Source organism: Pelophylax lessonae, assembly GCF_965119305.1.
Source record: "Pelophylax lessonae genome assembly, chromosome: 5".
NCBI lineage: Eukaryota > Metazoa > Chordata > Amphibia > Anura > Ranidae > Pelophylax > Pelophylax lessonae.
In genome coordinates, this window is record NC_138772.1 from 561,222,565 (window position 1) to 561,249,620 (window position 27,056).

Here is a 27,056-nt window from a genome sequence, read left to right on the forward strand (position 1 = left end):
GACCAAATCCCCATATTTACTTCATAAATAGCCTTGCAAGATTTGAAAACCTAGTTTTTTCTGTGTATGTGTGCGCTATTATATTGTTCAATCTATAGGCAACCAAACTCTTCCTACATTCCCAGGTGGAGTCTGCAAGCAGCACAATCATTTCCAGGTGGGATCAGACGCACCGAGAGACTTCTGAAGGTAAGTAGGTCATTTATTCATAAACATCTCTATCAGATTTAAAGGGGACAGTTTTGGAGGAAGAGATACGGACGGGTTCGTAGTCCAGAAATCTGAGCCTCGGGGCCCCGTATTATCGTGTATGACCCCTACAAGTCCCGGGTCTTTACATTCCCCGCTAGATACTCAGCAGCCCATTAATGAGAATCTTTCACTTTGCCGGTTAATGATGTCCTCATTTGTGTGCGAAGGCGCTCGCAGATAATTGCCTGCTATGAAGGATGTGTTTAGAGTCACCCCGGGGGGAATACCCGGCAGCGACCCCCTTCTCTACGTACAATATTTACACAATGGAGTGCACTGAGAGGCCGCCATGTTCCAGAGGCACCAGAGATGCCACGTCAAGTGAAAGAAAGATCAATGAGAGCGGGGAGATAGTGAGCGCAGTCAGGGGCTGGCATCGTCATTGCTTATTACATCCGGCTCATTAATTAAACTGGGATGTAGATCACATGGCAGGGTTGATGTGTCCTTGCTGCTAATGAACCCGAGACCATCAGTCATGTCAGAGAGGGCTGAGGGAGGACAAGCAGTACACAGCGTAAACAGCTAAAGGAAGCTGGGGGACCCAAGGCACAACTGTCTGCAAATTATTACCCATCACACCAAACTCTACCAAATACTGGGGTTATATTCATCTCTCAGAACTCTCTGACAATCACACAGTACTCTACTGATTAATGGGGTGATATCCAACCTCTAGAACCTCTTCCCATCATCTCCTCTCATCACACTAAACTCAGCTTAGGTGTTGTCCAACCTCCAGGCCAACTACAAGTTTTCTGCTGCCACCACACAAACTTCTAATTATCGGTGCAATGTTTAACTTTCAGAGTAGACCATCTCCAAGTCATCTGCTGCCATTCTGTCCAGGGCCGCTGATAGGGGGGGACCACCAGCCCTCTTGTAGGGGGCCCGAGCACACAGGGGGGCCCACACAGAGAGGGGGATTAGTGATGGACAACAAATACAGAAATCTTCCTCCAGTACCTGAATCTGATCTGTCCCCCTCCCTGCTATCAGCTTTTATCTGCTGAGAAAGAGACAGTCGTCCCTCACTAATCCCCTCCCTTGTGCCCCCTCCCAGCACTGGCTCTAATGTTATCTCTGCTCAGGAGTTTATTTGTAACTTTGTTTCTCTCTCTCTGTCTCTCTGATCACTGAGCTCCAACTGCCCAGCCTGTATATTTTTCTCATCTCATCTTCTTTATTTCACATAGTTTTTTTTTTAGATTTAGCAGGAATTATACGAGTTATGTTATATTTGTGTCTGATAATAGTGATTTTGTTGTAATTTTAGCTAAATTATATCTTTAATATTTTCTTGGGGGGGCCCTGCCAGGTAGTCTGTACGGGGCCCCGCGATTTCTAACAGCATCCCTGATTCTGTCACCACATAAACCTCTGATTATTAGTGTAATGTTCAACCTCCAGACCCTCTCCCAATCACCGGCTCTTTTTATACTCAACTCTATCAATATTGGGTGATATTTTTATGGATAATGTTTATGGATAGTCTACTGATGGGAATGGTACCAGCTGATTGGAAAAAAGCCAATATTTAAAAAAGGGCCGAGATATATCCCTGGGAATTACAGGCCGGTTAGCCTAACATCAATAGTCTGTAAGATATTGGAGGGGATGATAAGGGATTATATACTAAGACTTTAGTAATGAAAACGGTATTATTAGTAGTAATCAGCATGGATTCATCAAAAATCGTTCTTGCCAAACCAATCTATTAACCTTCTATGATGAAGTGAGTTGCCATCTATACAAAGGAAGGTCTGTGGATGTGGTGTATCTGGATAAATGAAGGCCTGTGGATGTGGTGTATCTGGATAAAGGAAGGTCTGTGGATGGGGTGTATCTGGATAAAGGAAGGTCTGTGGATGGGGTGTATCTGGATAAAGGAAGGCCTGTGGATGTGGTGAATCTGGATAAAGGAAGGCCTGTGGATGTGGTGTATCTGGATAAAGGAAGGTCTGTGGATGTGGTGTATCTGGATAAAGGAAGGCCTGTGGATGTGGTGTATCTGGATAAAGGAAGACCTGTGGATGTGGTGTATCTGGATAAAGGAAGGTCTGTGGATGTGGTATATCTGGATAAAGGAAGGCCTGTGGATGTGGTGTATCTGGATAAAGGAAGGTCTGTGGATGTGGTGTATCTGGATAGAGGAAGACCTGTGGATGAGGTGTATCTGGATAAAGAAAGGCCTGTGGATGGGGTGTATCTGGATAAAGGAAGGCCTATGGATGTGGTGTATCTGGATAAAGGAAGGCCTGTGGATGGGGTGTATCTGGATAAAGGAAGGCCTATGGATGTGGTGTATCTGGATAAAGGAAGGCCTGTGGATGTGGTGTATCTGGATAAAGGAAGGTCTGTGGATGTGGTGTATCTGGATAAAGGAAGGTCTGTGGATGTGGTGTATCTGAATAAAGGAAGGTCTGTGGATGTGGTGTATCTGGATAAAGGAAAGTCTGTGGATGTGGTGTATCTGTATAAAGGAAAGCCTGTGGATGTGGTGTATCTGGATAAAGGAAGGTCTGTGGATGTGGTGTATCTGGATAAAGGAAAGTCTGTGGATGTGGTGTATCTGGATAAAGGAAGGTCTCTGGATGTGGTGAATCTGGATAAAGGAAGGTCTGTGGATGTGGTGTATCTGGATAAAGGAAAGTCTGTGGATGTGGTGTATCTGGATAAAGGAAAGCCTGTGGATGTGGTGTATCTGGATAAAGGAAGGTCTGTGGATGTGGTGTATCTGGATAAAGGAAGGTCTGTGGATGTGGTGTATCTGGATAAAGGAAGACCTGTGGATGTGGTGTATCTGGATAATGGAAGGTCTGTGGATGTGGTGTATCTGGATAAAGGAAGGCCTGTGGATGTGGTGTATCTGGATAAAGGAAGGTCTGTGGATGTGGTGTATCTGGATAAAGGAAAGTCTGTGGATGTAGTGTATCTGGATAAAGGAAAGCCTGTGGATGTGGTGTATCTGGATAAAGGAAAGTCTGTGGATGTGGTGTATCTGTATAAAGGAAAGCCTGTGGATGTGGTGTATCTGGATAAAGGAAGGTCTGTGGATGTGGTGTATCTGGATAAAGGAAAGTCTGTGGATGTGGTGTATCTGGATAAAGGAAAGTCTGTGGATGTGGTGTATTTGGATAAAGGAAGGTCTGTGGATGTGGTGTATCTGGATAAAGGAAAGTCTGTGGATGTAGTGTATCTGGATAAAGGAAGGTCTGTGGATGTGGTGTATCTGGATAAAGGAAGGTCTGTGGATGTGGTGTATCTGGATAAAGGAAGGCCTGTGGATGTGGTGTATCTGGACTTTGCAAAGGCCTTTGACACCGTTCCCCACAAACGCTTACTGTACAAACTAAGGAAGGTAGGTATGGACCATAAGGTGAGTACCTGGATAGAGAACTGGCTTCAGGGGAGAGTCCAGAGGGTGGTGATTAATGGGGAGTACTCGGATTGGGCGGGTGTGGAAAGTGGGGTCCCCCAGGGTTCTGTCCTGGGACCAATGTTTAATTTTTTTCATAAATGACCTAGAGGATGGGATAAACAGCACAATATCTGTGGACGATACTAAATTAAGCAGGACAATAACTTCTACGCAGGATGTGGAAATCTTACAAGAAGACCTGAACAAAAAAAAAATGCATGGCAGATGAGGTTTAATGTTAAAAAATGTAAAGTAATGCATTTAGGTGACAGAAATACGAACACAAGTTACTCACTAGGGGGAGAGCCTTTGGAGAAATCTAAGATGGAAAAGGACCTGGGGGTCCTAATAGACAACAAGCTCAGCAATAACATGAAATGCCAAGCTGCTGGAAGCAAAGCCAACAATACTGGCATGTATTAAAAAGGGGATTCACTCCAGAGATAAAACAACAATTCTCCCACTCTACAAGACGCTGGTCCGGCCACATCTGGAGTATGCCGGTCCTCAGGAAGGATGTGCTGGAACTGGAGAGAGTCCGGAGAAGGGCAACAAAGCTAATAAAGGGACTGGAGGACATCAGCTATGAGGAAAGACTACAAGCACTGAACCTATTCTCTCTGGAGAAGAGACGATTGAGGGGGGATATGATATCAATGTACAAATACTGTACTGGTGACCCTAGCATAAGGAACAAACTATTCAGCGAAAGGGAATATAAAAGGACTTCGCTAAATAAGAAGAGAAGCGGTTTACCCTTAAACTGCGTAAAGGGTTCTATAGCGTCAGAGCAGTAAGGATGTGGAATTCTCTTCCACAAGCAGTGGTACCAGCGAGGAACATTGATAGTTTAAAAAAACTATTCAATGGGCACCGTAACGACCACAACATACAGGGGGTATACAATGTACAACATACAGGGGTATACAATGTACAACATACAGGGGGTATACAATGTACAACATACAGGGGGTATTCAATGTACAACATACAGGGGTATACAATGTACAACATACAGGGGGTATACAATTTACAACATACAGGGGGTATACAATGTACTATTGACATAAACACACTCATCATAGGTTGAACTGGATGGACTGGTGTCTTTTTTCAACCTCAATAACTATGTAACTATGAAATTCAACTTTCAGAACATTTCCCATCACACCAAACTCTACTGATTATCGAGGTGATATCCAACCTCTGGAGTCTTCCGATCATCTCCTCTTATCACACTGGACTCTAGCAAATATTGACTGTTGTCCAAACTCCAGACCATTTCCAAGTCATCTGCTGCCATCACACAAATCTCTGATTATTGGTGTTATGTTCAACTTCAAGAAACCTTTCTCAATCATCAGCTCTTATTAATTCTATCAATTATTCGGTGATATCCAACCTTCAGAATATTTCCCATCACACTGAACTCTATTGATTATCAGGGTGTATCCAAGCTCTAGACCTACTCCCAATAATCTGCTCCTATTACACTGGACTCTACCAAACAATGGGTATCGTCCAACCTTCAGACCATCTGCCAACCATCTCCTTCCATCACACAAAACTCTATGATTATTGGTGCAATGTTCAACCTCCATACCCTCTCCCAATTACCAGTTTACATTATCCTGAACTCTATTAATTATTGGGTGATGTCCAACCTCCAGATCCTTTCCCATCACACCAAACTCTACTGATTATCGGGGTTATATCCAACCCCCTCTCCTGATCACCTCTTGTCATTACACTGAACTTTACCAAATGCTGGGTGCTGTCCAACCTCCAGACCATCTCCCAATTATCTCCTTCCATTACACAAAACTCTATGATTATTGGTGCAATGTTCAACCTCCAGACCCTCTCCCAATCACCAGCTCTTATTACTCTGAACTTTATCAATTATTGGGTGATGTCTAACATCCAGATCCTTTCCCATCACACCAAACCCTACTGATTATCAGGGTGATATCCAACCCCCTCTCCCGATCATCTCTCTCATTGCATTGAACTCTAGCAAATATTGGGTGTTGTCCAACCTCCAGACCATCTCCTAACCATCTCCTTCCTTCACACTAATTTCTACTAATTATTGGTGTATTGTCCAACCTCAAGACCCTCTCTCAATCATCAGCTCTTATTACACTTAACTCTTCCAATTATAAGGGTATATTCAACCTCCAAACCATCCCTTAGCCATCACTTATTATCACACAGAACTCTACGTCTTATTACACAGAACTCTACGTCTTATTACACTGAACTCTACCAATTATTGGATGATGTCCAATCTACAGGTCATCCCATCACACCAAACTCTGCATGACTTCTGGGGTGATGCTCAACCTCCAGACCATCTACCAGCCATCTTCTCCCATCACACCAAACTCTACTAATTATTGGAAGGATGTCCAATCTCCAGACCCTCTCATACCTTTCTTTTCCCACACACGGAACTCTACAGATGACTGGTGTAATTATCTCCCAATCATTAGCTCATTTTACAACAAACTCCCAATTAGTGGGTGAAGTCCAAACTCCAGATTATCTCCCAAACATCTTCTCCCATCATACAAAACTCTACTCCATATTAATGTAATGTCCAACCTCCAGACTATCTCTCAGCTGTCTCCTACCATCATATTGAACTCTACTGATTATAAGAAGATGTCCAAACTCCAGACCATCATCCAGCCATCTCCTCCTACCACACTGTACTCTATTGGTTATTGCCTCCAGTCTCCAGCCTCCAGTCCATCTCCCAGTCCTCTTTCTATTATCACACAAAAATCTACTGATAACTGAAGTGATTTTCAATTTCCAGACCATCCCCGAGGTGTCTTCCCCATAAAACTCAATCCTACAGATTACTGGGGTGAAGTCCAACCTCCAGGCCATCCCCCAGATGTCTACTTTTATCATACCAAATGTTACTGATTACTGGATGATGTACAACCCATCTCCGAGTAGTAGCAGATTTGGTTCTTGACACCAGGACCTCTGGCCTCATACACAGCTGTGTACAGGGGAAGACCATATGATATAAAGAGAGATGGATAATTCCCTAGAAGGTACTTACTCGCATGACTCTAAGCCCCAGTGTGGCAATCAGCAGGTCCTGTAGCCTCCGGGCTGTGACTTCCTGGCCTCCGATCTTCATTGAATGAGGCCTAACAAGAGTTCTACACTGTCTGGACAACGAATGTGAACAGCACCAGCTCGTGTAACCATACCAAGTCCCAGTAATGTAGAAAAACAGAAAGTGCAATGCCTAATAAGGAAGAGTCAGATGAGGCTCATAGCCCCCTTTCTATAAAAAGACTAAAATAACACTTTCCAGGGGAAAAAAATTCCAAAATCCCAGAGCTCAGTCTGTGCACGTACTGTGACACCAAGACATCACAGACAGCTATACACAGACTATTCACATCATCTGAAGAAGTCATAAAAGAACTGAGTTCACACATAGGTCCCTGTCTAACACCGATCTCTCACCTGTGCAAAACGTACCCTTTACCTGTCCAATGCTTACCTCTCACCTGTCATTGTGCAAGATTGACCTCCCAACCTTCCAATACTGACCTCTCACTTGTCCAACACTGACTACTCACCTGTCCAACACTGACCCCTCACCTATCCTACACTGATCCCTCACCTGTCCAACACTGACTCCTCACCTGTCCAACACTGACCCCTCACCTATCCTACACTGATCCCTCACCTGTCCAACACTGATCCCTCACCTGTCCAACACTGACTCCTCACCTGTCCAACACTGACTCCTCACCTGTCCAACACTGACTCCTCACCTGTCCAACACTGACCCCTCACCTATCCTACACTGACCCCTCACCTATCCTACACTGACCCCTCACCTATCCTACACTGACCCCTCACCTATCCTACACTGATCCCTCACTGGTGCAACACTTTACCTATCCACGCTGATCCCTCACCTGTCAAATGCTGACCCCTCACTGGTCCAACACTTCCCTTTACCTATCCAACACTAATCCCTGACCTGTCCAATCCTTATCCCTTACCTGTCCAATACTGACCTCTCACCTGTCCAACACTGACTCCTCACCTGTCCAACACTGACTCCTCACCTGTCCAACACTGACTCCTCACCTGTCCAACACTGACTCCTCACCTGTCCAACACTGACCCCTCACCTATCCTACACTGATCCCTCACTGGTGCAACACTTCACCTTTACCTATACAACGCTGATTCCTCACCTGTCCAACGCTGACCCCTCACTGGTCCAACACTTCCCTTTACCTATCCAACACTAATCCCTGACCTGTCCAATGCTTATCCCTTACCTGTCCAATGCAGACCCCTCACCTGTGATTGTGAAAGACTGACCTTCCAACTGTCTAATAATTACCCCTCACCTGTCCAACACTCATCCCTCACTGGCCCAACACTTTCCTTTACCTGCCTAACACTGATCCCTCATTTGCACAATGCACTTCCCCTTTACCTGTCCAACACAGATCCCTCACTGGCCCAACACTTCCCTTTACCTGCCTAACACTGATCCCTCATTTGCACAAAGCACTTCCCCTTTACCTGTCCAACACAGATCCCTCATCTGTCCAACGCTGACCCCTCACTGGCGCCACACTTCCCTTTACCTGTCCAACACAGATCCCTCACCTGTCCAACGATGATCCCTCACTGGCCCAACACTTCCCTTTACCTCTCCAACATTGATCCCTCATTTGTCCAACGCTGACCCCCTCACTGGCGCCACACTTCCCTTTACCTGTCCAACACAGATCCCTCACCTGTCCAACGCTGATCCCTCACTGGCCCAACACTTCCCTTTACCTGTCCAACACTGATCCCTCACCTGTCCAATGCTAACCCCTTACCTGTCATTGTTCAAGAATGGCCTTCCAACTTTCCAATACTGACCCCTTTACCTATCCAACACATTACCCCTCACCTGTTCAATGCTTATCTCTCACCTGTCCAGCACTGACCCCTCACCTGTCCAGCACTGACCCCTCACCTGTCATTGCCACAGACTTCTGTTACTTTATCCCAACTCCAGCTCCACTAAATTGTCATTGTACCTTAAGGCTCCGTTCACATGTCAGCGTATGGATCGCGGCGCGATTCCGCCCACGATCCGGAGATTATTGCAAATCGCGGGACGCCTGTGCGTTGCCGTGATTTGCAATAGCCCCCCAAACGCTGAGCGATGTTGCCGCGATTTCCGCCTGCCGAATCGCGGTAACCTCGCGCAAAAAAAAATTGCGGGACGCATTACGCCCAAAAAAGTACAAGAGCTTCTTTGGAGCGTATTGCGTCCCGCAATTGTTTTTGCGCGATGTTACCGCGATTCGACAGGGGGAAATCGCGGCAACATCGCTCAGCGTTTGGGGGGCTATTGCAAATCACGGGCAACGCACAGGCGTCCCGCGATTTGCAATAATCTCAGGATCGCGGGCGGAATCGCTGCGATTCTGCCCGCGATCCAAACGCTGACATGTGAATGCAGCCTGATACCAACCGCTTATTTGTTGCTTTATCTTAACTATCTGATTAAACCTGATAAATGCCTGCAGGGAATTATTTATTCTTAGAGCTCTGACATAAACCACAGCGCTGTACAGAGATCACTGAGCCAGTCACAGCGGTCTCTGTACCAGAGGAGCTTACACTCTAATGTCCCCTCCCCCACAGTCACATCAGTCTCTGTACCAGAGGAGCTTACACTCTAATGTCCCCCTCCCCACAGTCACATCAGTCTCTGTACCAGAGGAGCTTACATTCTAATGTCCCCTCCACAGTCACATCAGCCTCTGTACCAGAGGAGCTTACACTCTAATGTCCCCCTCCCCCACAGTCACATCAGTCTCTGTACCAGAGGAGCTTACACTCTAATGTCCCCTCCCCCACAGTCACATCAGTCTCTGTACCAGAGGAGCTTACACTCTAATGTCCTAACTACAAATGACCTTGATAACATACTCTCGGCTTGGACATTGACTTTTGGGGTCCCAGCTTTTTTTATTCTATGAAGACAGCGCCACCTTTAGGACATTTTTAAAAGTGGGTTAAATAAAGGGGCAAATTGTAATAAATAAACATTAATGAATAAGGAGACGGCCATGTTGGAGCGTCATAGAACAGCTAGGATCAGCACAATATAAAGTCATCGGTCATGTTCCATAATGAGGAAGTGTAATGGTTAATTGCAGCTGGCACTCCCTAATGACACAGAGGGACCCCCCAATCTGCAATCATCCCCCATATATCATACAGACGCCTGTTCAGCGTCAGCAAATTCCATCCACCTGGAGTGTAGCACAGCCATCTATAACCAGCCTGACGAGGGATCTTTGGGGAATATCAGCACCAATCTGGGTCACCTATGACAGCGTGGAGTATGGAGGTGCAGGAGAGGGGGGAGGGGGCAACTTCACCACTGAAATTACCCCAGACCTCCAGAATGGACAGCAGTGAGACCCTTCATCCTCTCAGTGGGTGAATACATTGAAATTCTAAGTATGGCATGATTTGGTATTGAACATGTATGTCAGTGAACTAAACATGCTCCACACATGATGGTGGCAGTCGCAGCGCGGTGCCCCAGCCACCATGTCTATGGGATACGAGGGGTGTTTATAAAACTGGACATTGGCCAAAAAAAAAAAAAAGATTTGGCTTCCTAATATTCCCAGAAGTCCAGGTTCTCTGATAGAAACAAAACCCATTTTGGAAAGAATATGCAGGGCGCGGTTTTGGGGGGCCGTTCCAGTGCTATAAATGGCCCCTATTTACGAAGAGCACAGATGACGGGGCTGCATGTTGGCACTATTATATATTTATTTGCCTTAGTATTATATTAATGTGTCTGGCCGATTCCCTTGCAGCTCTCCGGAGCCGCGCCGGTATTATTAGATCAGATGAGAACAAATGTCACACAGACAGGTCTGCTTCATGATGGAAAATCCATCCTCTGACCCCACACCACATGATCTGCACCTCCAAAATACATCCGTCCTGTGACCCCTAACCCTGAGATCTGTTCCTCCAGGGTACATCCCTCCTATGACCCCCATACCTCAAGATCTGCTCCTCCATGACACATCCCTCCTATGACCCCACACCCTGAGATTTGCTCCTCCAGGGTACATCTGTCCTTTGACTCCACACCATGAGATCTGCTCTTCCAGGGTACATCCATCATATGACCCCACACAATGAGATTGGCTATTGCATGACACATCCATCCTTTCACCCAACACCCTGCGATCTGCTCCTCCAGAGTACATCCATCCCCTGATCCCCCACCCTAAAATCTGCTCCTCCAGGATACATCCATCCTATGACCTCACACCCTCAGATCTACTCCTCCAGGATACATCTATCCTATAACCCTACAACCCAAACTCTACTCCTCCAGGGTACATAATTTCTCTGACCCCACACCATGAGATCGGCTCCTCCAGGGCACATCTGTCCCTGACCGTGTTCCTATCATAATCTAACATGGCGGTCGCCAGTCAAAAACTGACATGGCATGTTCCTATCAAAATCCAACATGGGTGTCTCCAGTCAAAAACGGACATGGCCAGTTCCTATCATAATCCAACATGGTGGTCTCCAGTCAAAAACGGACATGGCCAGTTCCTATCATAATCCAACATGGTGGTCTCCAGTCAAAAACGGACATGGCCAGTTCCTATCATAATCCAACATGGCGTATTTCCAAAAAAAGGAGTGCTTATGAAGCAAAGCAAAAATGAAATGAAATTACCATGGAGTCAGGAATTATTAGCGGGGAAGACTTGATCTTTCGAACATGGAGAATCCATTATTCACAGACGTCCGCGCATATTCTGTTTGCCATTAAACTATTATGTCATCAGTGACTCGGCGTCCCTGTTAGACATTCAAATCCTTGAAACTTTGACAACAGAACTGAGGAGCGGCACTTTATTAATTTATACGGCGAGTCATTAATCACTCTCACAAATGAGCCCTGAACTCTGAGAATCCATCTTCATTGAGGGAACCTTGAAGAGAACATCGCACTCCCCACCTTGTAGAAGTATCGGGAGACGGCAGCTTCATCCAAATCAAATCATTTCCTGCTGCAACAAACGCCCCGCGGTCTGTTCATCTCCAAAGGGAACTTTGCTCATAAATCTTTCTGTACCATATTTCAGAGACGTAATGTTCACATTTCTGCCTTGTGTTTATTTTATGCCAAAGTAAATCAAAACTTCGACATAGAGAGAAAATAAAACAATAGGTAGTGAGTGTATTATACAAGCAATATTGTGTTATAAAGACCATCCACCAAGGGAAGATACGATATTGATTCCTCACATACACAAGGCAGCCAATCTTTCGGCAACACTGGGCTGAGGTCACTGAAGAGCCAACATCTATAACTACGGTGATGGCATGCTGCTATCAATATCGACTGAAACTGGTAGAACCAAATCCCCCCTAGGAAATGAAGGGGTTCGTTTACTAAAGGCAAACATACTGAACTTTGCAGGTGCAGTTGTTCCAGAACTTAGTAAATAAGAGGAAGCTCTGCTGACTTCCATCATCCAATCACGCGCAAGCAAAAATGCTGTTTTCATCTCCTTTACTCAGCTCTGTAGCAACTGCACTTGCAAAGTGCGCAGTCTATTTGTCTTTAGTAAATCAACCCTATAATGTCTTGACCACTTTCCCAAACTCCTTCACCATAGACACCATGTAAATATTTACTACCATTATCCAGCATGGTAACCATTGTGACCAAGCACTGAACTCCCACCCTTACCCAACTGAGAAGCTTCCATAGGATTATTCTGGAATCAACAGTACAGAAGCCACCAAAACAGCATTCTGCAGACCACATTGATTCAATCAAAACACTGGTAAAATGTGTTCTGAGATGAGATGCCACTAAAGATGTGACACAGGCCAACTAAGAAATGATCACACTAGTCAATACTGTCAACCCAAGAAAAGTGCTCAGCACCGTTCAATACTGTCCAAACAAGAGAACGTCTCTGCACCACTTCATACTGTCCAACCAAGGGAAGGGCTGAACACCACTCAACACTGTCCAACCAAGATAAGGTCTCTGCACAGCTCCATACATTCCAACCAAGAGGAGGTCTCAGCATCATTAAACACTGTCCAACCAAGCGAAGGGCTCAGCATTACTTGAACACTGTCCAACCAAGAGAAGGTCTCTGCACCACTCAACACTGTCCAACCAAGATAAGGTCTCTGCACCACTCAATGCTGTCCAACCAAGAGAAGGTCTCTGCTGCACCACTTCATACTGTCCAACCAAGGGAAGGGCTGAGCACCACTCAATACTGTCCAATCAAGATAAGGTCTCTGCACAGCTCCATACATTCCAACCAAGAGGAGGTCTCAGCATCATTAAACACTGTTCAACCAAGGGAAGGGCTCAGCACCACTTGAACACTGTCTAACCAAGAGAAAGTCTCTGCACCACTCAATACTGTCCAACCAAGAGAAGGTCTCTGCTGCACCACTTTATACTGTCCAACCAAGGGAAGGGCTGAGCACCACTCAACACTGTCCAACCAAGAGAAGGTCTCTGTACCACTCAATACTGTTCAACCAAGAGAAGGTCTCTGCACCACTTCATACTGTCCAACCAAGTGAAGGGCTGAGCACCACTCAATACTGTCCAACCAAGAGAAGGTCTCTGCACCACTCAACATTGTCCAACCAAGAGAAGGACTCTGCACCACTCAATACTGTCCAAACAAGATAACGTCTTTGCACGACTTCATACTGTCCAACCAAGAGAAGGTCTCTGCACCACTCAATACTGTCCCACCAAGAGAAGGTCTCTGCACCACTCAACACTGTCCAACCAAGAGAAGGTCTCTGTACCACTCAATACTGTTCAACCAAGAGAAGGTCTCTGCACCACTTCATACTGTCCAACCAAGTGAAGGGCTGAGAACCACTCAATACTGTCCAACCAAGAGAAGGTCTCTGCACCACTCAACATTGTCCAACCAAGAGAAGGACTCTGCACCACTCAATACTGTCCAAACAAGAGAACGTCTTTGCACGACTTCATACTGTCCAACCAAGAGAAGGTCTCTGCACCACTCAATACTGTCCAACCAAGAGAAGGTCTCTGCACCACTCAATACTGTCCAAACAAGAGAAGGTCTCTGCACCACTTCATACTGTCCAACCAAGCATTACTTTACAATGCTGTGTTCCTGAACCTTAAAGTATCCAGGTATCTATCCCTAAATGACATAAAATAGTCCCACAAGGGGAAAAAAAAGGGGGAAAGTTGGTGAGACTATACGATACCAAAAAAAAGGGAGGGGGAGAAACAAAAAAAAAATGGAGAAAGGTATAATGATGTATCAATACAAACTAAAAATGACAATGCTTTATTGGCATTAAGATTTAAAAAAAAAAAAAAAAAACCCTTACAGAGGGGGCAACAAGGTAATTATCACAAAAGGTTTAAGCTAAAAACAATGCAGGAAGCCAAAAATGGCTGTGGGGGTTTTTGGGAGGTGTTGGTATGGGGCGCTACCACCTTGCACAGCGAATTACTTCGTTGTATGTGATCCAAAAAAATGAAAGTGCACAGTGCTTGTTGGTGAACAGGTGTTGTGCAAATATTAAATGTGCAATACAGTGCAGATTTAAAATTAAATTAAAATTATAAAAACGGTAGTAATCGTGTATCAATTGGTTTGTACCGTGTATGTATCACTCATCGGATGTAAACAATCATATAGTGACCAGTGCAAAAAAGTGCTAAGTGCAATATAGGTGATCAATAGATACTTTATTGTGGCCTCCTTTGAAAGAGGAAACTGACATCCGTGGTGAATATTACAGAACACTATGCAGTGTAAAGTGAGAGAGTAAAAACGCCTGTTGCGCGTGTTAGGAGTGAGAAGTGCTAATACCGTGGGTAAAGCACTTACCAAAAGTCCTCTCCCTTCTCACTCTAATATACTGTGTCTCCCTTCTCCTGATGCCTGTTGGAGCTGGTTGTTCCGTGCATACAGTTGCGCTTGCATCTAGGGAGTCAGTATACAAAAGACCAAGAGAGCTTCCATTGCGTAGTATAGTACAGTATTGAGGGAAGAAATTAGCATCGACTCACTGTTAGGAAGTTCACCGTCAGCTTGTTTGGTGTGTCTCCAGTGTTCGGCCGCGCGGTACTTCCACGTTCCACCGGCCGGAGCCACCTAACCGGAAGTGACGTTGACGCTGCTTTGCCGCTCTACGCGTTTCGTCACTGCGACGTCATCTGGGGCGGTACTAGGCTACGTACTCCCGGAGCTTATATAGGCCTGCGTATCCTAGCGACCATTATGTGTACCTCCGCCATCTTGGTACCCTCACGCGAGTCATACCGGCGGCCATCTTGGTATCTTTGGATATAATGGTCCGCAAATGCCGGATACCAGGTTATTTGTTTACATCACGTGAACTTCCTTATACAGCGGTCCCCACATATTAAATGCATACATCTCATAAACATAAAGTGACAGTAATTAGTGAAAAAACGTGCCATAAAAGTGCTGAGAGATGAGCCGAGTGGGTGATCCGCTTTTTAATAGAGAGATATAGATTGTAAAAAATGTGAAACTTTTATTATGAACACATTAAAAAATTAAAAATGAGGATAAAAATGAAAAATTAAAAATATATAAAATATATAAAATATATATAGAAGTACTCGATGGGAGGGACATATCGAGTATGCAAGAGAAGGACTCTGCACCACTCAATACTGTCCAACCAAGAGAAGGTCTCTGCACCACTCAACATTGTCCAACCAAGAGAAGGACTCTGCACCACTCAATACTGTCCAACCAAGAGAAGGACTCTGCACCACTCAATACTGTCCAACCAAGAGAAGGTCTCTGCACCACTTCATACTGTCCAACCAAGTGAAGGGCTGAGCACCACTCAATACTGTCCAAACAAGAGAACGTCTTTGCACGACTTCATACTGTCCAACCAAGCATTACTTTACAATGCTGTGTTCCTGAACCTTAAAGTATCCAGGTATCTATCCCTAAATGACATAAAATAGTCCCACAAGGGGAAAAAAAAGGGGGAAAGTTGGTGAGACTATACGATACCAAAAAAAAGGGAGGGGGAGAAACAAAAAAAAAATGGAGAAAGGTATAATGATGTATCAATACAAACTAAAAATGACAATGCTTTATTGGCATTAAGATTAAAAAAAAAAACCCTTACAGAGGGGGCAACAAGGTAATTATCACAAAAGGTTTAAGCTAAAAACAATGCAGGAAGCCAAAAATGGCTGTTTAGAGACACAATGAATAAATATATAGTGAAAAGACAGATGTAAGGAACCCCAGCGCGTTTCACGTTATATGTCTTCTTCAGGGAGTAAGCATCAGTTAACAAATGTTAAGGATCTCTTCAAATGATAAATAGGTGCATGAAAATATACATAGTTGAGATATACTGGGTGTCTCTGATTCTAGGCAGCAAATCCAATCATAGCACATGGAATAGATGAAGCAGCAAGTGGCCAGTCCTTAAACTTTAAGATGTCCCCAAAAAAATGTATATACTGTATATGGCAAATATCCGTATGGGGGTCAAGTCTCTCTCAAATCACACTAGAGGGGTATTCTATCCACTAGAGTAACAAAGTTCTAATGGAGACATGGGTAGATGGTAATAATCTCAGGGAGGACAGCCAGATGGTGTAAACCAGGGATCTTCAAACTATGTCCCTCCAGCTGTTGCAGAACTACACGTCCCATGAGGCAATTTAGAACTCTGACATTCACAGACATGACTAGGCGTGATGGGAGTTGTAGTTCTTGAACAACTGGAGGGCCATAGTTTGAAGACCCCTGGTGTAGACTTTCAAAAAGTGTGTAGAAGGTGTTGGGAGTGTTAGGTGTGGAGAAGGTGTTGGGAGTGTTAGGTGTGGAGAAGGTGTTGGGTGTGGAGAAGGTGTTGGGTGTGGAGAAGGTGTTGGGTGTGTAGAAGGTGTTGGGAGTGTTAGGTTTGGAGAAGGTGTTGGGAGTGTTAGGTGTGGAGAAGGTGTTGGGTGTGGAGAAGGTGTTGGGTGTGGAGAAGGTGTTGGGAGTGTTAGGTGTGGAGAAGGTGTTGGGTGTGGAGAAGGTGTTGGGTGTGGAGAAGGTGTTGGGAGTGTTAGGTGTGGAGAAGGTGTTGGGTGTGGAGAAGGTGTTGGGAGTGTTAGGTGTGGAGAAGGTGTTGGGTGTGGAGAAGGTGTTGGGAGTGTTAGGTGTGGAGAAGGTGTTGGGTGTGGAGAAGGTGTTGGGAGTGTTAGGTGTGGAGAAGGTGTTGGGAGTGTTAGGTGTGGAGAAGGTGTTGAGAGTGTTAGGTGTGGAGAAGGTGTTAGGTGTGGAGAAGGTGTTGGGTGTGGAGAAGGTGTTGGGTGTGGAGAAGGTGTTGGGAGTGTTAGGTGTGGAGAAGGTGTTGGGTGTGGAGAAGGTGTTGGGAGTGTTAGGTGTGGAGAAGGTGTTGGGAGTGTTAGGTGTGGAGAAGGTGTTGGGTGTGTTAGGTGTGGAGAAGGTGTTGGGTGTGGAGAAGGTGTTGGGTGTGGAGAAGGTGTTGGGAGTGTTAGGTGTGGAGAAGGTGTTGAGAGTGTTAGGTGTGGAGAAGGTGTTAGGTGTGGAGAAGGTGTTAGGTGTGGAGAAGGTGTTGGGTGTGGAGAAGGTGTTGGGAGTGTTAGGTGTGGAGAAGGTGTTGGGAGTGTTAGGTGTGGAGAAGGTGTTGGGTGTGGAGAAGGTGTTGGGAGTGTTAGGTGTGGAGAAGGTGTTGGGTGTGGAGAAGGTGTTGGGAGTGTTAGGTGTGGAGAAGGTGTTGGGTGTGGAGAAGGTGTTGGGAGTGTTAGGTGTGGAGAAGGTGTTGGGAGTGTTAGGTGTGGAGAAGGTGTTGTGGGAGTGTTAGGTGTGGAGAAAAGCTGTAGGATTTGGAGCTGGTGGTGAGGTGTGGAGAAGGTGTTGGGAGTGTTAGGTTTGGAGGTGTTGTGTGTGGAGAAGGTGTTGGGAGTGTTAGGTGTGGAGAAGGTGTTGGGAGTGTTAGGTGTGGAGAAGGTGTTGGGTGTGGAGAAGGTGTTGGGTGTGGAGAAGGTGTTGGGTGTGGAGAAGGTGTTGGGAGTGTTAGGTGTGGAGAAGGTGTTGGGTGTGGAGAAGGTGTTGGGAGTGTTAGGTTTGGAGAAGGTGTTGGGTGTGGAGAAGGTGTTGTGGGAGTGTTAGGTTTGGAGAAGGTGTTGTGGGAGTGTTAGGTGTGGAGAAGGTGTTGGGTGTGGAGAAGGTGTTGGGAGGGTTAGGTGTGGAGAAGGTGTTAGGTGTGGAGAAGGTGTTGGGTGTGGAGAAGGTGTTGGGAGTGTTAGGTGTGGAGAAGGTGTTGGGTGTGGAGAAGGTGTTGGGTGTGGAGAAGGTGTTGGGAGTGTTAGGTGTGGAGAAGGTGTTGGGTGTGGAGAAGGTGTTGGGAGTGTTAGGTGTGGAGAAGGTGTTGGGTGTGGAGAAGGTGTTGGGTGTGGAGAAGGTGTTGGGAGTGTTAGGTGTGGAGAAGGTGTTGGGTGTGGAGAAGGTGTTGGGAGTGTTAGGTGTGGAGAAGGTGTTGGGTGTGGAGAAGGTGTTGGGAGTGTTAGGTTTGGAGAAGGTGTTGGGTGTGGAGAAGGTGTTGGGAGTGTTAGGTGTGGAGAAGGTGTTGGGTGTGGAGAAGGTGTTGGAGTGTTAGGTGTGGAGAAGGTGTTGGGTGTGGAGAAGGTGTTGGGAGTGTTGGGTGTGGAGAAGGTGTTAGGTGTGGAGAAGGTGTTGGGTGTGGAGAAGGTGTTGGGAGTGTTAGGTGTGGAGAAGGTGTTGGGTGTTGAGAGGTGTTGGCGTGTTAGGATGTGGAGAAGGTGTTGGGTGTGGAGAAGGTGTTGGGAGTGTTAGGTGTGGAGAAGGTGTTGGGTGTGGAGAAGGTGTTGGGAGTGTTAGGTGTGGAGAAGGTGTATGGGTGTGGAGAAGGTGTTGGGAGTGTTAGGTGTGGAGAAGGTGTTGGGTGTGGAGAAGGTGTTGGGAGTGTTAGGTTTGGAGAAGGTGTTAGGTATGGAGAAGGTGTTGTGGAGTGTTAGGTGTGGAGGAAAAAGCAGTAGGATTTGGAGCTGTGGTGAGGTGTGGAGAAGGGTTTATAGTTGTTGGTGGGTTTAGTGTGGAGAATTAGTTGTAGTAGTTGAAAGGTAGAAGAGTAAAAAGGGTTACATGAGTTTGGGAAGTTAGGTGTAGAGGAGGGAATTTTACAAGTTCAAGGATAGGAGTAGAGATGGGCCAAACAAACACCCCTCCCCCCCCCCCCCCCCCCGTTCGGTTCGCAGCAGAACTCCCAAACAGAGGAAAAGTTTTAACCTGAACATCGCACCCTATTGAAGTCTATGGGAGCCAAACAGGAATAATAAAAAGTGCCTATTTTGAAGGCTTATATGCAAGTAATTGGCCATAAAAAGGGTATGGGGGGTTTGAGTACCGCCCTGGGGGATATGTATCAATGCAAACATTTTTTTTTTTTAAATGATCGCTTTTTTTTAGGAGCAGTGATTTTAATTATGCCTAAAGTGCAACAATAAACATGTGCTGCAAATATAGTGCCTGGGGGTCTACTTTATTTGCCTGTAAAGTGGTGCATCTGTAGCTTGTATAGAACATGCTGCAGCAAAAATAACATTTATAAAGAAAAAAAATGAGTCAAATCACATTTACATTGACTCCTGGCTGCAATTACCCGCCTATTGAAAAATGAATAAATAAATAAATGGGTTTCCCCCCAGTCCAAACCAGGCCCTTCGGGTCTGATATAGATTTTAAGGGGAAAAACATGGCAAAAAAAAAAAAATTGGCTAGGAGCCCCCCCCCAAAAATTCATACCAGACCTTTATCTGAGCAAGCAGCATGGCAGGTCAGAAAAGGGGGGGGGCGAGCAAGTCCCTTTTTTTGAACCATACCAGGCCACATTCCCTCAACATGGGGGGGTGGGTGCTTTGGTGTAGGGGGGCCAAAGCACCTTGCTCTCATGTTAAAGGGGACAAGGGCCTCATCCCTACAACCGTGGCCAGTGGTTGTGGGGGTCTGTGGGCAGGGGGAGCTTATCAGAATCTGGAAGCCCCCCCCCCCATGTGAATGAGTATCGGGTACATCGTACTCCTACCCATTCACCAAAAAAGTATCAAAAAGTAATAAAAACACAAAGACGGTTTTTGACAATCCCTTTATTAAAAAATAAAAAACAGTGCCCCCCGACGTAAATCCATCATCAATCACACCGCCCACCGCAACCAAAAATTAAAACAAATAATAACGCCCCCGCCGACATGGAGGCTGGCCGTCTACTGCAGGCTAAGCCATTTGACAGTTCTTAAATAGGTAAGGGGCAGGGCCACCAGGCTACGTCACCTGGTGGCACTGCCTCCTTCTGACATCACTGACCCAGCATGCACCAGTATGTGATGTCAGAAGGGGGTAGTGTCACCAGATGACATAGCTAGGTGGCCCTGCCCCTTACCTATTTAAGAACTGTCAAATGGCTTAGCCTGCAGTAGACAGCCAGCCTTCATGTCGGCAGGAGCATTTTTTTTTTTTTTCGTGTGCGGCGGGGGATGGATGTGATTGACGATGGATCTACATCGGGGACACTATTTTTTTTTTTTTTTTTTAATAAAGAAATTGTAAAAAAAAAGTGTGTGTGTTTTTATTACTTTTTGCCACTTTTTTGGTGGGGGGAGGTGTGGCGCTCGCTCATCACCCTCTTTACTGACCTGCCAGGCCCGGATAAGGGTCTGGTATAGATTTTTTTTTTGGGGGGGGGGGGGCTTGCGGTTTTTTTTTTTACCGTATTTTTTTTTTTTTTTTTTACTCAGCTGTCAGCGGGGAAACCCATTGACAGCTGATGACTCATCCTTGCCAGATTCTAGGGAGCTTTCCGGCCCGCTCCTTAACAACCAGCTTATACTGTGCCCTTATTGGGCAGAGCATTGCCCAATCAGGGCACAAAATGCACTGTGCAGCGCGCAGTGCATTGCAGGGCATTCGGTGGGGCGAACACCCACCGAACACCCTGCAAATTCGGGTTTGTTCCTCGAACGGAGGGAGCAATCAATGTTCGGCCTGAACTGATGCTCGGGCCGAACCGTTCACCCAACTCTACTATCCAACCAAGGTAAGGACCATTCAGCACCATTCAGCATAGCCCCACCAAGAAAGGATGCCAACACCATCCAATACTCTCCAACTAGGAGAAGGTCTAAGCACCATCCAATACTGTTTAACTAACAGGAGGGCTCAGCAACACTCAACACTGACCAACCAAGAGAAGAAATCATTCATTCATTTCCAACCCAACCAAGAAAAGATCTCTACACCACTCAATACTCTCCAACCAGGAGAAGAGCTCAGCACCACTCAGGACTGTCTAACCAAGAGAAGGTCTCTGCACCACTCAGGACTGTCTAACCAAGAGAAGGTCTCTGCACTACTCAGGACTGTCTAACCAAGAGAAGGTCTCTGCACCACTCAGGACTGTCTAACCAAGAGAAGGTCTCTGCACCACTCAGGACTGTCTAACCAAGAGAAGGTCTCTGCACCACTCAGGACTGTCTAACCAAGAGAAGGTCTCTGCACCACTCAGGACTGTCTAACCAAGAGAAGGTCTCTGCACCACTCAGGACTGTCTAACCAAGAGAAGGTCTCTGCACCACTCAGGACTGTCTAACCAAGAGAAGGTCTCTGCACCACTCATAACTCTCCAACTAGGAGAAGGTTTCAGCACCATCCAATAATGTCCAACCAAGAGAAGGTCTCAGCACCACCTAATACGGTCTCACCTAGAGAAGGTTTCACCATTTGTACCTCTCGTGTGGAATTCTCTCTTTTAAAGTCGTCACCAAAACATGTCTCCCCCTATAGGAAGATTGTTGCCATAGATACACTTTAATCGTAGTTTAGTTGTCATAATCCCTAGAGTATTTCATCATCTAATGTTTTAACTCTGACTTTCTTCCATCGTCTTTGTTTTAATTAATATATAAAATGATGGAAAAGGTAAAACGATCTGACAACACAAAGTTATTCGGTTTTGTTCCCACCAGGTGAACCCATAATCATAGAAGGGAGATCTTACCTGGGTGACCTTCTCCGTGACATTGTGGGTTCGGTCCTTCAGCTTGGTCGGAGCTATGATCTCCTTTTCATTGGACGGTGAGGTGAGGAAGGAATCTCCCTTAAAGTCCACAAAGTTGAGAGTGATCTGCGGGATCTTGCTAATTGTTCTGTACTTCATGAGATCCGAATCTGATGTAGAGTTTAAGAGATTCACTCGAACGTTGTTCATGGCACCTGCAGAGACAAAACCAGGTGAATACCGTTACCCAACTGACAACTCGGTCACCACAAATCTCTCATAGTTCTTAGACTCCAACATGGACCAATGTGTTCACTCGATCAATTTAAAGAGACCTCCATCCTATGGACCACGCCTATGGAGAGCTAACCAATCACAACAACTACACCGGTGAGTGTGCAGCCAATACTGGGCATGAAATGACGCTACTGACCACCCTACCACAATTGTCCCATTGGCCTTGTCTTTTGGTTAACCACTTTACCCCCGGAGGATTTTGCTGTCTTACGTCCAGGCCACTTTTTGCAATTTGGCACTGTGCGACTTTAACTGACAATTGCGCGGTCATGCAACGCCGTACCCAAACGAAATTACGTCCTTTTTTTTCCCCACAAACAGAGCTTTCTTTTGGTGGTATTTGATTACCTGTGCGCTTTTTATTTTTTGCGATATTAATAAAAAAATGCAAAAATTTTGAAAAAATAACAATATTTTTCTACTTTGACAGTTCAAAAATATCCAATATATTCAATTTTTGTCATATATTTAGGCCAAAATGTATTTAGCTACATGTCTTTGACAAAAAAATTCTCAATGAGCGTATTTTTAACCGCTTTATGACCGGAAGGTTTTACCCCATTCCTGACCAGGCCATATCTTGCGATTCGGCACTGCATTACTTTAACTGACAATTGCGCGGTCGTGCGACGCTGTACCCAAATTAAATTTATGTCCTTTTTTCCCCACAAACAGAGATTTCTTTTGGTGGTATTTGATCACCTGTGCGATTTTTACTTTTTGCGCTATAAACAAAAAGAGAGTGACAATCCTGAAAAATAACAATATTTTTGACATTTTTTTAATATGGAATCCCCCCCCCAAAAAAAATTTAAAAATCAAATTTTTTTATCATTTTAGGCCAATTTGTTTTCTGCTACCTATGTTTGGTTAAAAAAAAATCGCAATAAGCGTATTTTGATTGGTTTGCGCAAAAGTTATTGCGTTTACTAACTACGGGAAAGATTTTTGTCATTTTTGGTGTTTTTTTTTTAACAAGTAATGGCGGCGATCTGCGATTTTTTTTTGTGGGACTGCGACATTGCGGCGACAGATCGGACCCCTGACTGACATTTTTTACACTTTTGGGGGGTACCAGTGACATTACTACAGTAATCAGTGCTATACATATGCACTGTCACTGTACTAATGACACTGGCAGGGAAGGGGTTAACTTTATTGGAGAGGGAGGGGTTAATGTATGCCTGGTGCTTACTGACGTGTGTGGGGGGAGGGGGTTGTGTGACACAGGGACAGATCGCAGGTTCAGCTGCCTGTCACAGAGGAGATCCGCCCACTTTGTTTCCACAAGCGGGCGGATCTCCGCACTCGATCTCCGACGATCGGGGAAGAGCGGCGGTGGTCACCGCCTCTCCTCCCCTGGCCCGACTCCCGCTGTGACCGAATACAGCAGGAGCAAGCCTCTGGCGGCACGTGCGCGCGCCGCCGAGACAGGGGAGTGTCTGGTGACGTAGCTCTACGTCGCCAGACGATAACGAGCCACTTTGCCGCAGTACACTCAACGTGAGCGGTCAGCAAGTGGTTGAACACCTCTATGATGTCATTACTCATTTACTAACTTTCTATTCCTGTTCCGGTGACAACTCAAAATTTTGGATTTGCCATCACTTTCAGTCCCGGAGACAAGAATGACCAGGACAAATAGAGAGGGTGAATCTCCCCAGTGGTAGCATAGACATTCATTAAAAATGGACAACCACCCCCCACCATCCAAAACTAAAAAGAAAGCTTCAGCTTTAGATATACACCATATTGTCAAAAGTATTGGGACGCCTGCCTTTACATGCACATGAACTTTAATGGCATCCCAGTCCTAGTTCCTAGGTGTGGGGGTGTTTTTCAGGGGTTGGGATTGGCCCCTTAGTTCCAGAGAAGGGAACTCTTAAGGCGTCAGCATACCAAGACATTTCATTCTCCCAGCTTTGTGGGAAGAGTTTAAGGATGGCCCCTCCCTGTTCGGACATGACGGTGCACCAGTGCACAAACAAGGTCCTTAAAGATATGGAAGAGCGAGTTTTGGGTGGAGGAATTTCACTGGCCTGTCCAGAGTCCTGAGCTCAACCTGATAGAACACATTTGGGTTGAATTAGAGCAGAGACTGTGAGCCAGGCCTTCTCATCCAACATCAGTGTCTGACCTCACAAATGGGGTTCTGGAATCAAACATTTCCATGCACACACTCCTAAACCTTGTGGACAGCCTTCCTAGAAGAGTTGAAGCTGTTATAGCTGCAAAGGGTGGGCCAACTCAATCTTGAACCCTACGGACTAAGACTGGGATGCCCTTAAAGTTTATGTGCGTGTAAAGGCAGGCGTCCCAATACTTTTGACAATATAGTGTGCCTTTGGATGGATTACTAAAACTTATCCAGCCAGAGAATAAGGTAAAACACTCAGTACAGAGGAAAGTCTGCACAAGGAGCCTTCACCAAACCCAGCCAAACTTTTACCAAGCCCGGCTTCTATTACTGCCCAGTGCTGGGAAATCTCCTCAATTCTGTTGTTGTGTGAAATGGGCTGGAAATTGCCTGTAATGGGCCAGGAATGGTCTGTAATGGGCTGGGAATTTATATGTAATGGGCCGGGAATTGCCTGTAGAGGGCTGGGAGTTGCCTGTAATGGGCCAGGAATTGCCAGTAACAGACCAGCATGCATTTGCCTGTAATGGGCCAGAAATTGCCTGTAATTAGCCAGCATTTTCCTGTAATGGGCCCAAGAATTGACTGTAATGGGAAATGCCTGTAATTAGCCTGTAATGGGCCAGGAATAGCCTGTAATGGGCCAGAAATTGCCTGTAAGGGGCAGAGAATTGCCTGTAATGGGCCGGGAATTGCCTGTAATGGGCCAGGAATAGCCTGTAACGGGCCGGGAATAGCCTGTAATGGGCCAGGAATAGCCTGTAATGGGCCGGGAATTGCCTGTAATGGGCCGGGAATAGCCTGTAACGGGCCGGGAATAGCCTGTAATGGGCCAGAAATTGCCTGTAATGGGCCAGGAATAGCCTGTAATGGGCCAGGAATAGCCTGTAATGGGCCAGGAATTGCCTGTAATGGGCTGGGAATTGCCTGTAATGGGCCGGGAATTGCCTGTAATGGGCCAGGAATAGCCTGTAATGGGCCAGGAATTGCCTGTAATGGGCCAGGAATTGCCTGTAATGGGCCGGGAATTGCCTGTAATGGGCCGGGAATAGCCTGTAACGGGCCGGGAATAGCCTGTAATGGGCCAGAAATTGCCTGTAATGGGCCAGGAATAGCCTGTAATGGGCCAGGAATTGCCTGTAATGGGCTGGGAATTGCCTGTAATGGGCCGGGAATTGCCTGTAATGGGCCGGGAATAGCCTGTAACGGGTCAGAAATTGCCTGTAATGGGCCGGGAATTGCCTGTAATGGGCCGGGAATTGCCTGTAATGGGCCGGGAATTGTATGTAATGGGCCAGGAATTGTATGTAATGGGCCAGGAATTGTATGTAATGGGCCGGGAATTGCATGTAATGGGCCGGGAATAGCCTGTAATGGGCCGAGAATTGCCTGTAATGGGCCGGGAATTGCCTGTAATGGGCCAGGAATTGTATGTAATGGGCCAGGAATTGTATGTAATGGGCCGGGAATTGCATGTAATGGGCCGGGAATTGCCTGTAATGGACCAGGAATTGCCTGTAACGGGCCGGCAATTGCCTGTAATGGGCCGAGAATTGCCTGTAATGGGCCGGGAATTGCCTGTAATGGGCCAGGAATTGTATGTAATGGGCCAGGAATTGTATGTAATGGGCCGGGAATAGCCTGTAATGGGCCGAGAATTGCCTGTAATGGGCCGGGAATTGCCTGTAATGGGCCAGGAATTGTATGTAATGGGCCAGGAATTGTATGTAATGGGCCGGGAATTGCATGTAATGGACCAGGAATTGCCTGTAATGGGCCGGGAATTGCTTGTAATGGGCCGGGAATTGCCTGTAATGGACCAGGAATTGCCTGTAATGGGCCGGGAATTGCCTGTAATGGGCCGGGAATTGCCTGTATTGGGTTGGCAATTGGCTGCGATGGGTCTATGATAGATCCGTGTTTCATTATGACAGGACTGTAGAGCACATACTAATAGAAATATTTAATGAAGAGGACATTTTTGAGCCTTAGTGGTCCCTTAACTGTGCCGGTCAAATCACAAGCTGGACTGATGGGCTCCTAAACGTTCCATGTATTGTATGGGCCCAATGTTAGGAATGAGTTTGATTGCCCACGTGGGCTCCTCCAGACAAACAACTCTTGGAAGGAAGGAGATTATATTACTATTATTACTTCCAGACAGACCGTGGAGACCTGTGGCCCTCTGTGGCCCTCTGTGGCCCTCTGTGGCCCTCTGCGGCCCCCTTCATCCTCCATACAGTGATGCCATATATTATATTGGTAGTGGTTGGCATTAATCTGGCTGTGTCCCGGCCTGGGGTTTGCAATCTTCGTTTCATTATTAATGACTGAACACCTCCCCCAACATAACATCCATTAGACTGTAAGCTCTGAGGAACACATCTCTGAGCAGTATGTGGATGTCCTCTGTAGACTCTGCAGACATCACTATGGAGAATGATGATAAATACCTTCCAGCATTGTCTGTCCGGGGATTCTCCTTCCATCTCCTGCTATTCCTGTCTCTATTATCACAGCCGCCCCCCCGGGACCCCCACAGATAGACACATAAAGAGATGTCTGTAGTTGTTAATAGCAAAGAAAATCACCCAATGAGCTTTCTATTTCCCAACATTTTCAGGGAATGTGGAATGTATTGCAGAAATTCTCACTCCGAACCCCCTGAGCAAACGCTGTGCACCTCACAATCATCTCAGATTGAGTGACGCACCCAGAACCTGCCATAGGAAATCTCTCATCCACCTGGGAGGACCGGATAATTCTGAGATATGAACAATTATC

At 46.0% G+C, this 27,056-nt stretch overlaps 1 protein-coding gene across 2 annotated transcripts in view; it reads right to left on the reverse strand.

The window, feature by feature from the left end:
* Positions 1-27,056, reverse strand: part of KCNH2 (potassium voltage-gated channel subfamily H member 2) — a 275,734-nt gene that overhangs the window by 104,041 nt on the left and 144,637 nt on the right. For both annotated transcript variants that reach the window (XM_082258537.1, XM_082258536.1), the window contains exon 5: positions 21,839-22,053. In XM_082258537.1, the coding sequence (XP_082114663.1) occupies positions 21,839-22,053 (215 nt within the window). The remainder of the gene's footprint in view (positions 1-21,838; positions 22,054-27,056) is intronic.